The following is a 10737-nucleotide window of genomic DNA, read 5'->3' as shown; positions in this document are numbered from 1 at the left end:
GTGTGTGTGTGTGTGTGTGTGTCGTGTTGCTAAATGTTGTTGCAGAGATTGATCTCTGCTGAATGTTTGTCTTGTTTTTTGACCCAGACAGGTTTGTGTTCGGGGTTTTGGGAGAAATCTGCTTGAACTTTCTATGCTCTGTGTCTTCATRGCAATAATGATTGCTGTATGTGAAGCTGTAAAATTCAATATGGAAAGTGAAACAAAAAAAGGGTCTTAGTGGGTTTTTTCTTCCACGTGTTGTTAAATTTGTTTTATTTATAGGTTTAATYACATCTTGAGTGACATTTTTACAAAACGGGSTTGTTAATTTAAACAACGCCGTGGTTCCTACCCGGTCCTTATAGTGAATGGGACCGGAAGTGTGCTGGGAAACGGTCCGTTTCTGTTTTCCTTCCGCGGTTCTCCGTCATGAAGGAGGCGAAAATGGCTCCTCCGGTGGACCTCGGGGCTCTGCTTCGGGCGGAGCCGCAGGAGGACGCTTCTCGCCGGGAGGACGGGCTGTGTGTGGTCGGTGTGTTCGGAAAGAGCAGCACCCAGACCGGGCCTCTGAAGGAGGCGCTCATCAACACGCTGGCGGACAAACACATCTTTTCTCTGTTCGGGTCGGAGGAGGGCGACTCATCGGACAGCCACGTCCAGGCTCTCTACGACCAGGAGAACCGGGTCCTGTACCTGCTGCTGTCCTCCGTCTGCGACAGCCGGGAGCTGCTGCGGGCCTGCCGGTCCCTGAGCGCCGGGATCAGCCACGCCGACGCCCACGACCTGTGGAAGGGCCTGGACCGCCAGCACTGCCTGCACCTGCTCTACATGTTCTCCGTGTGCCACGTCCTGCTGCTGGTCCACCCCAGCCAGACCTTCGATGTGACCTACGACCGGCTGTTCCGGGCCCTGGACGCCCTGCGGCAGAAGGTCCTGCCGCTGATCCGGGCCGCCATCAAGGACTGCGCGGTGTCCAAAGAGTGGAAGCTGAACTGCAGGCCGTGTCCTCCGCGGCTGCTGTTCGTCTTCCAGATGACTGMGACTCTGAAGGTCTGAGCTGCAGCTTCTGCTGCTTCACTTCTCATTTCATGTTGAAGCTTCAGTCATTGGCCTTCCAAACCCTGAAGGGACCAAATCCTTCATTTTCTTCAAGGGTCTTGAGTTTCTCCAGATCAGTTTCTCCTCCCTGGTCCTCAGGCTCCCTGTCCTGCAGGTGTTTCCCTTCTGAAACACCTGGATTGTATCTCTGGGTGATKAACWGGYKTCTGCAGCACYTGATGKTCATGMARTCATTTGRATCAGCTGTTCTGGARCAGAGGCTCATCTAGAACATGCAGAGCAGGAGGACTGAGGACCAGGGGGGAGAAACTCTGAGCTAAAGGTATAAACTGTGCATGGTGGGTTTTCTCCAGGTTCTCCGGTTTCCTCCCACAGTCCAAAAACATGACTGTCAGGTTAATTTCCTCTCCAAATTACCCCTAGGTGTGTGTGTGTGTGCATGGTTGTGTGTCTCTGTGTTGCCCTGCGACAGACTGGTGACCTGTCCAGGTGACCTGTCCAGGTGACCTGTCCAGGTGACCCGTCCAGGTGACCCGCCTCTCGCCCGGCACGCCAGCTGGAGAGGCACCAGCAACCCTCCCGACCCACTGAGGGACAAGGGTGTAAGAAAATGGATGGATGGATATTTTTATTCCGCCCATTACTTGGTAACATCTCTCCCTCCCTTCGTTCTTCCTTCAGTGCCAGAAAACATCTTTTCTGCACATTCATGGATCAGACACGAGTTAATATGAATATTTATGATGGCCTCCCTGTTGAGGAAACTTCAGCACGTTCTCATCGATATGCAGGCGGATGGCTGATCGACGTTCCCACACAGAGCAGGCGAATCCCTGCAGGCTCTTCAGCGTAACGACCTGCGCCACCTGGAGTCTCCCTGCTCTGCATGGATTGATTTTGTTAAAGCTGCAATTTGTAACTTTTATAAAAATGTCTTTTCCACATTTGTTCAAACTGTCACCGTGTTGCGATGGTTTATGAGACAGATAATCTGAGCAGATCGACCTCCTCCTTTAGCTGCTATCACCGTCTGAAGAGATCAACCAAAAACAACCAATCAGTGCCAGGAGGTGGGGCTTAGCGCTGTCAGTTAACTTCATGTATGTGCTGCTAAATGTGCTAATGGTGGAGAAGGAACTAACCATTACAGGAAAACCGTTTATCCATCACTCAGCATCATTGGTGGCTATGCTAGCTGCAGCATAGCGGGGAGCRATGGGGAAGGGAAAACTGGGATGAACGGCTGATTGGTTGTTCTGGTTAGCACTGGGGGAAGACAGAGGAGCTTCATTTATTTTTTTTCATTCATTACCTCACAGCAAACTAATATAGCAACAGTTTCAACAAAACATGTAAAAAAAAATATTTCTACAGAAGTTAAATTCTGCAGCTTCGAGTGCAGGCTGACCCCGCAGTGGCCTGGCCAGCAGGAAACGTCCCGATGGCCCGTCTGCCGCTCACAGAGTCACTCGTTCTCTTTGCTGTTCCAAAGGTCCCTGGGAACGGCTCGGACTCTGGAGGAAACCCCGAAAAGCCCAAGAAGCATTCCCCGAGGAGGCGTCTGCAGCACGCTCTGGAGGACCAGATCTACCGGATCTTCCGTAAAAGCCGAGTCCTCACCAACCAAAGCAGCAACTGTCTGTTCACGGTACCCGCCAACCAGGCCTTCGTCTACGTGATCCCGGCAGCAGATCASGACCCGGTGGGCGCTTTGCTCGGCCAGCTGCGGTCCAACTGCATCTTGTCGGATCAGGACTCCGCCCCGGTCCTCACCGGGCCGAGGAGGTACCAGCAGATGCGTAGGTCGGCTCGGCAGCCCAGCGGCAGCAGGGAGTCCGGCGGCCCGATGGGTGGCCAGCTGGTGGACTGCAGCCTGAAGGAATTCCTCTGGCAGCACGTCGAGCTGGTTCTGACCAAGAAGGGCTTCGACGACAGCGTCGGCCGCAACCCCCAACCTTCCCACTTTGAGCTGCCGACCTTCACCAAGTGGGTCCAGTTGGCTTCCCGACTCTACCAGGTCCTGATCTCCAACACTGACGAGGAGCTGGCCGAGCTGGCCACCAAGGTCCAAAGCCAGGTGAAGGTCTTGGATGGCTTTCTCGACGCCGACACAAAGTTCTCAGAAAACCGGTGTCAGAAAGCTCTGCCTCTGGCCCACAGCGCCTACCAGTCCAACCTCCCCCACAACTACACCACCACGGTCCACAAGAACCAGCTGGCGCAGGCGCTGCGGGTGTACAGCCAGCACGCGCGAGGCGTGGCCTTCCAACGCTATGCAGTGCAGCTTCACGAAGACTGCTACAAGTTCTGGAGCAACGGGCACCAGCTGTGTGAGGAGCGCAGCCTGACGGACCAACACTGTGTGCACAAGTTCCACCTGCTGCCTCAGNAACACGTTAACAATCAATAAACAATGAGGTCGATGGGAGATCACAGCACTGTAAAACCATGTCCTCTCAGTCTGGCTTCAGTCACATCTTTCCTGTGCTGCTGCCAGAGCAGGCGGAGTCGTTGCTCACTTGTATTTTGTCAAAAAAGTTGAAATCAACAACGTAGCGGCAGTTGGAGGAGCTGAACAGCACCGGCGTGAACTCGTAGCCCCACAGGATCTCCTGAGGGATGTACGAGCTGCGGCTCTGGCACGTGGCCGCGGTCGACTCCATGGTGCCGTTGAGCGTTATGAGCAGCTCAAAGTCTCGGTTGCTCAGGGTTTCTGGGGTCAGTCCTGCCAAYGGGCTCTTCTCATCGATGATGTGGTAGAAGGTGAGCGGGAGGATCAGGAACGGACAGTCTCCACTGGTGTCCATGTAGAAATCTACGGAGCTCTGGTGGATCTGCGTCTTCTCTCCTTCTTCTGTCACGTTGGACTGAAACAGCTTTCCGGTGAGCTGGCACTGAATCAGCAGACTCTTCCTCATGTTGGCCACTCTCACCATCAGACACAGCTTGCCTTGGTGCCTGCAGATCACCGCCACCTGGCTGAACTTTATCGTTTCTGCTCGCTTCTTGGGTCGGGCCAGTTTGGCCAGAAAGGCCCCGGTGACAAAGATCTCAGCCAGGCCGGTGATGACGAGCTGAGCCACCAGCGTGAAGATCGCCAGAGGACACTCTTCAGAGATGTGCCGGAAACCGTAACCTATGGTGGTCTGCGACTCCAGAGAGAACAGGAAGGCTCCGGTGAGAGTRCCCACATTCGTCACGCAGGCTGTGTGGGTAGAATTGCGCCAAGTGTCAAAATCTCCGTTCCCCATGCCGATGAAGAAAAAGAAGACTCCAAAGATGAACCAGGTCATGACGAAGGTGGAGGCAAACAGAGTGAGCTTGTAGCGCCACTTCATGTCCACCACCGTCGTCCAGATGTCGTGCAGGTAGAGCTTGACCATTCCTTCCACGTTGTCGATCTGAACATTGTTGTGACCGTCTTTGGACACGATCCTTCGCTGGACCTCGGACTTCCTGTTGACCATGATGCTTTGCTTCAGCAGGAACTGCAGATTGAAGAGCAACAGAAAACATGGATGTTCTCATAACATGTAATGGACAAAGTGTTCATAATGTTTTTGCTTCCACAGATCCAGACTCTCTTCTAATGTCTGAAAGTCTTAATTNATGTAATTTCTGCAGGTGAGAAGCCGGACCTGGACCACAACCCGCCCATCATGAACCACAACAGCAGGGGGCGCTCCACCAGTGCCTGTAACTGCGGCAGGAAGCAGGCGCCTCGAGACGATCCCTTTGACATCCAGGCTGCCAACCACGACTTCTACCAGGTCAGGATCTACGCTGCAGACCASTTCAATCTATGTCCAGATATCTACGCTGCAGAGCAACKTCTGACAGACCGGACAGGAAGTGGAGTCCGTTTCCTGTTTAGAGAACATTTCTTTGAACTTGACTTTGAACTGAAATCATAGAAATAAAATAATCGTCTTTTTGAACAATTCATGTTTATGGAAACATTTYSCTTCTCTGATAAATAACAACAGTTGTTTTACAAATTCATCTYTCCTTCCTTTGTTCCATCCCCTCTGTGGTATTTTAACAATGAGGTGTTTTCCTTATTGTTCTGAAACTATTGGACCGGTATCGGCCCGTCTAACCSYTCAGTTGGCCCGTTTTGTTTCCACCTGGAGGAAAACAGGTTCAGTTTGTTTCTTCTGCTCAGAACCTGGAGGAGAAATGCTGCGGGAAGCTGGAGCGGATCGACTTCCCCGTCTTCCAGCCCAGCACTCCGGACCCGGCGCCGGCCTCGGACCGGGCCCAGCGGCCGCCGTCAGAGACGTCGGCTGACGGGGAGCGGCCGAAGGAGCCGAGCGCGGCTCACAGCCACACGCCGGGCGACGCCAGCCTCAGCCTGGCGCTCAGCCTGGGCCAGTCCACCGACAGCCTGGGGGCGTACGCGGACGCAGATGCGGCCGACGGCCCGGTCCAACCCAAGAGGCCGAGCCTCGTGGACCGCCAGCCGTCCACCGTGGAGTACCTGCCAGGTAGGGCGGCCGAGTCGCTTAGGGGAACACCGGCGAGTTGTTGACGTAAATGATGACGTCATCCGCCTGTCGGCCTTCGCTTTGTGTCCCTCTGCGAGTTTCTGTTCGTCCCATGCAGTCAGAACCGCTGCTGCCGAGAAACTTCGTCCCATTTGTTGTTGATTCTTCACAAAATAATAAAGATTTTAGATCTTTAGGGTTGAAGCCTGAAAAGCGGCAAAAGGTTGAAAAGTTGAAAGGGTGAATGTTTTATGTATATAAAATGATTGGTTTATATATGAATATATCTTATTAAAATGTTTTAAAGTTATGTATTTGGCCAGATCCAATGACCAAAGCAGAACAGGTGGAATCTGGTGTTCAGGCCTGTAACTGTTTGTGTCTTGGTCTCCAGGAATGACGCACTCCGCCTGTCCCAAAGGTCTCCTCCCAAAGTTCTCCAGCTGGTCTCTGCTCAAACTGGGACCAGCAAAGTCCTACAACTGCCACACTGGTCTGGAGCAGCCGGGCTTCCTGCCGGGCTCCTCCTTCCTGCTGCCGTGGGACTTGGTGATCCGCTCSCGCTCGGAGGAGGACGCTGGCCCCGCGGAGCCTCTAGACGGAGGGACGGCGTCCTGGCCGGCGCCCAACAAGAACCTGGTGGGGAAGCGCGGCGGCGCCGGGCCGGGCCGCAGCCGCCGGAGGGATGATGCGGCKCGGGCCTTCGTGGGGTTCGAGTATGAAGACGGCCGGGGCCGGCGCTTCATCAGCAGCGGACCYGACAAAATCGTTAAGGCGCTGGGGCCGGGCGGCGCCAAAGATCCAGCCAGCAGGGTGCTGARCGCCGACATGCCGCTCTACGTCCCGTCGCCCGCCCAGGGCCGCGGCCTGAAGCCGCACTTCGCTCAGCTGGCTCGGCTTTTCGTCGTGGTGCCCGACGCGCCGCTGGAGATTACCCTGAACCCCCAGGTAAACTACGGCAAGCCAGGAGGGCCACGGACATTCATGATGAAGCCATTATTGAGAGAGTTGTGTCTTTAGCTGCTGATGGTACAAACTTCATTTAAATAATGTTTACTCTCTGGCCCTGTCCTAAAACGAACCTCTGGCTCTTGATCTGCTGGCTCTGCTGGTTCAACCTGAAGGGAATTGAATTGTGATGTTTGAGTTTTTCTGCTTGCAGGTGCAGCCCGGTCCTCCTCCCTGCCCGATCTTCCACCCCGAGCAGACGGAGGTGACGCTGCCGAACGACGGCTTCTGGGTTCTGCGCTTTCCGTATTCCTACGCCACCGAGCGCGGGCCCTGCTTCCCCCCCAAAGAGAACCAGCCGCTGAGCCACTACAAGGTGCTGCGAGGCGTCCTGAGGGCGGCCACGGCCAACCCGCCGCAGTGACCCGCGGCGCCGTCCGCACGGCCAACCAGGCGCCAGTCTGGGATTTTAGGACGGGTCGATCTCTGAAGAATGGAAGCATCATCGTTTAAACGTGTAGCTATCATGACCAAATGGCCTCCAGGCTCTTAAAGCTGCTGGTTTCTAAAGCAAAGCTGAAAAAATCACTTTGATTGTTGAGGTTTTTGGCTGTTTTTAAGTTGTTGAAGGAAACCAGATTTATGTACATTTAATATTTTAACCATTAAGTTTTCAGATCAGACATGATCTGAAAATGTAATTTTCCATTTTATTAAAATAAGCCTGTAGGGGGCGCTGTGCATGTTTTTGTTTTTCCTGTTGGCTCAAGTTTCAGAACTGAAATGTGTATCATGCAGTTTCTCATCAGTTAAAACATGTTTGGTTTCTGATTCAGCACATTATGTTCTCGTTTCTMTAAATAGTCTTTAATTGTCAGTCTGATTATTYTCATGGTCTATTAAATCCCTCATTTCCATGTGGTCGTTCCTGACATTTCACATGTTGCCCACTAGGGGGCCCCACTTTGGTTTCAGATGACAAGCAGTTGCTGCGGAAACCAGGCAGGTTGATTTCCTCCAGATGTTCACAAACAGAACAAACAGCAACAGTGGAAAATATCTGCAGAATATTGTCAAAAACAATCAACTAGTTGATGGCAGCAGCTTGAATCACAACCTGGTGAAAAATTAATGCTGAATTTGAACATAGTTCAAGTCGGACTGATCAGTTAAATTGTGACATTTTGACATTTTTGCTTATGTGCTTGGTGTATTTTAATAGTATTTAAATTGTATGAAATCACAATTTAAAGTATACTAAGTACTTCAACAAACTTTTTGAACAACTTGAGTTAAACTTGGTATACTTCAAGTAAACTGCTTTTTAATATGCTTGATTAGTTTATTTATTTGAACTATTTTTGTGATTGAAATACATTTGGAATGTATTTCAAGTATATTGGCATTACATATTTTATATCCTAGTGATTACAGTGTGCTACGATTACACTTCTGGTTTATTATAATTGCTCCTGAAGTAACTTTAGTTATTTAATGTCTTTATGAAGCACAAAGTGGCAAAGCAGGATAATTAACCCATCAGGTACCAGAACACAGAAGGATCCATCACAGGTGAAACTAATTACATTTCAATATGTCACCATTTTATAATAAGACTGACATGAACATGAAGGCGTCTTTATGAATGTTGTCATGAAGCGNTAACATGATATCAGAGCCGTTGGCGTCGGAAACACGGCAACTGAAGGTCAGTCAGAAAGAACATGAAACTGCTGCAGATGAAATGATAGCTGCATGTTTCAAAGTCAGAACAAACCCAGATCATCATTCCTCCACCACCGTGCTGCAAACAKAAATTCTGCTTTCTTTCATTTTCTAATTTTACTTTGTTTTTATCTTAAAGTAAACTTGAGTTTCGCAGCAGAACAATCATTAAAAACACAAATCCAACTATGAATGAAGATTATGGAGTGTCCTAGTCAAAGTAAAGGGCTATGATGGGGATGTCRWGGCTTAAAGACCAAATAAATGATTCAAAATTCCTCCTCAGTGATGTTACAGACTTTGACTGGTCCATTATTTTCTCGCTTGGTTTGGAAGCTTCTTCACTGTAAAAACACATATTTTTGGTCGAGTTCACTTGAAATGAGACAAAACTAATTTATGACCAACTTTGAAATGAGACAAAACTAATTTATGACCAACGTTTCAGCGAGATAGGAAGGAGCTTGTTTTTAATTCTTAATATTGATCAAAAGTTTGAGTTAAACTGGCAAATAATTTATTGATAACGTGACATTTTCCCAGGTTTTAAGTGAAATAATTCAAATGAAGGAATTAAAATAAACTCCTTTATCTGAATGTTTGTTTTGTCTTTTTTCAGGTGAACCAGGATATCTGCACTAGAAACTAGAGAAAAAGAAACTTGGTAGGATTTTGTCTTTTTTCACTTTTTCTTTGTCTGATATCAAATTTTGTTTGATGGCCTGAAAAATGGAAGAGTGACAAAAAACATAAGAAACATAAAACACTGTTTAGTATTTCTATAAAAGATTCTTTATTTTGATCCGAGTTTGTCAGAATCACCAACTGAATGTTATCAGAAATAAAATCTGACGTTGTGACATGTAACGTTTTTAGACCCGTTTCCTCAGCAGATAAACATGAATCTGAGTCGGACTCACCTGTGAGCAGCTCGTCCTCTGAGAGCTGAAGTTCAGCGTCGTCTTCCTCAGATTGTTCTGAACTTTGGCACAGTGAGGAGCGGAGCCAGACAAAGCCGAGCGTAATCTGTGATCCGGTTCCCTCCCTCACCTGTCCGCAGGTGGGAACAACAAGGTGACGTTGGTTTCCTTCCTTTACGGTTGTTGTTGCTTCACACAAGCCCAGATTTACGGCCGTCTGAAGGACACGGTGAAGGTCAAACTACCGCATGATGGGAATTATCTGATCGATTCTCTATAAATATGAAATCAACATTTTGACACCTGCAGGTCAGAAAAAGACCCAAATATTGCAGTTGGTAATTTATGTAATCAGGAAAATGCTACGAATCGACTGGTATTAATAACTAACATGTATTTAATGGGTCATTTTGATCACATTTAGAGCTTCTCATTCTCTACAGGTGATTTTTTAAAATAAAATCAGAAAATGTGGTTTACGTTTGTATCCAACCCCCGTTACTCTGATACCCCAAAAATAAGATTCTGTCAACCTGAATAAACCTGATTGGTGATGAAACTGACAGTTATTGTGTTAAATAACTGAACTACTGATGAATCAGGCGACTTTGACATTCAGTCTTTATTTAAACACTTTAACCTTTTTAAACAATGTTAGAAATACATTAAAAGATGTAAATAAACAAGTAATTCAATTCCTTTTTTAAATAACAAAATAAAAATGTTATTACCAAAAAATGCAACAACCCTTTTTAGTGTACGCTTGATTTGTTTTGTAGATTATTAATTTATTTTCATTAACTGATTAATAATTGATAGCAAAAGGTGATTAATTGGAGGTTTTAATGAATTCTGGGTAAAACTCCTTTACAGACAAATGTTTATTTTTCTTAAAGGCAAATTTATACATTTGTACAGTTTTGGTTTAATTAGTGTTTTATTCTTCAGCAAACGACCTTTTTGATTAAAATGASCAGTTTGGTCTCCGCTGAAGACGGACGTTGTAGATAATTGTGTTCAATGACCTGAAAAACGCCAAAGTTTGAGGTAATGAGACGTAAACGAGTGGAAACCTGAACAGCTGAACGTTTCTGTTCATGAAACGGTTGGAAAGAGTTTTTTCTTCTTGCAACAAAGTGAATGATTACTGGAAACAAGCAGCAGCTGAAGGACACATTACCTGAGGTCTAAACAAAGTTCTGCTGGTGGCTGTTTGGTTTGTGGACAAACACTTAAATAAATGTTAAAGAATGAGACGAGTCAACATGAAGCTAAAATCAAACGTCCAGCAGAGATTTGGTTCTGTTGATTAGAGGAAGCAGCAGTGAAGGTTCAGTGAATTAAACCGTTTCTGTGACGTTTCCTGGACCTTTTGGATCCTCAGCTTTGTTATTAACTTCATCTCCACATTCCTGAGAGCCGACAGATTATCGTTTCTTTACCGGGGAACAAAATGAACCTTCTCGTCTGCAAATGTTGATGTTGGCAACTGAAATGAGCAAAAGGAGATTTTCCAKAAATCACCAACAGGAAGCAGTTTTTACAGGTTTCCTTCGTTTGCAGCAGAACTTTAAGATTCAGTTTAACTTGTTTATTTCAGGTGAATCAAATGAAGC

General features: G+C 47.9%; 2 protein-coding genes across 2 annotated transcripts; one reads left to right on the top strand and one right to left on the bottom strand.

Moving 5' to 3' along the window:
* The first annotated feature begins 309 nt into the window (after positions 1-309).
* Positions 310-7393, top strand: smg8 (SMG8 nonsense mediated mRNA decay factor). Its single transcript, XM_008401973.2, has 6 exons — positions 310-1032; positions 2534-3430; positions 4662-4811; positions 5207-5528; positions 5923-6476; positions 6691-7393. Exons 1-6 carry the CDS (start codon positions 412-414, stop codon positions 6898-6900), a joined length of 2754 nt encoding a protein of 917 aa, XP_008400195.1. The 5' UTR covers positions 310-411; the 3' UTR covers positions 6901-7393.
* On the bottom strand, positions 3469-9273 carry kcnj15 (potassium inwardly rectifying channel subfamily J member 15). The gene is made up of 2 exons (XM_008401974.2): positions 9122-9273; positions 3469-4529 (listed from the first exon to the last, which is right to left on the bottom strand). Exon 2 carries the CDS (start codon positions 4506-4508, stop codon positions 3513-3515), a length of 996 nt encoding a protein of 331 aa, XP_008400196.1. The 5' UTR covers positions 4509-4529; positions 9122-9273; the 3' UTR covers positions 3469-3512.
* Positions 9274-10737: the final 1464 nt, after the last annotated feature.

The sequence above is a fragment of the Poecilia reticulata genome, unplaced genomic scaffold (assembly GCF_000633615.1).
Source record: "Poecilia reticulata strain Guanapo unplaced genomic scaffold, Guppy_female_1.0+MT scaffold_155, whole genome shotgun sequence".
Taxonomy (NCBI): domain Eukaryota; kingdom Metazoa; phylum Chordata; class Actinopteri; order Cyprinodontiformes; family Poeciliidae; genus Poecilia; species Poecilia reticulata.
The sequence above is the reverse complement of the archived record's forward strand: the minus strand, read 5'-3'. Positions and strand labels throughout refer to the sequence as shown.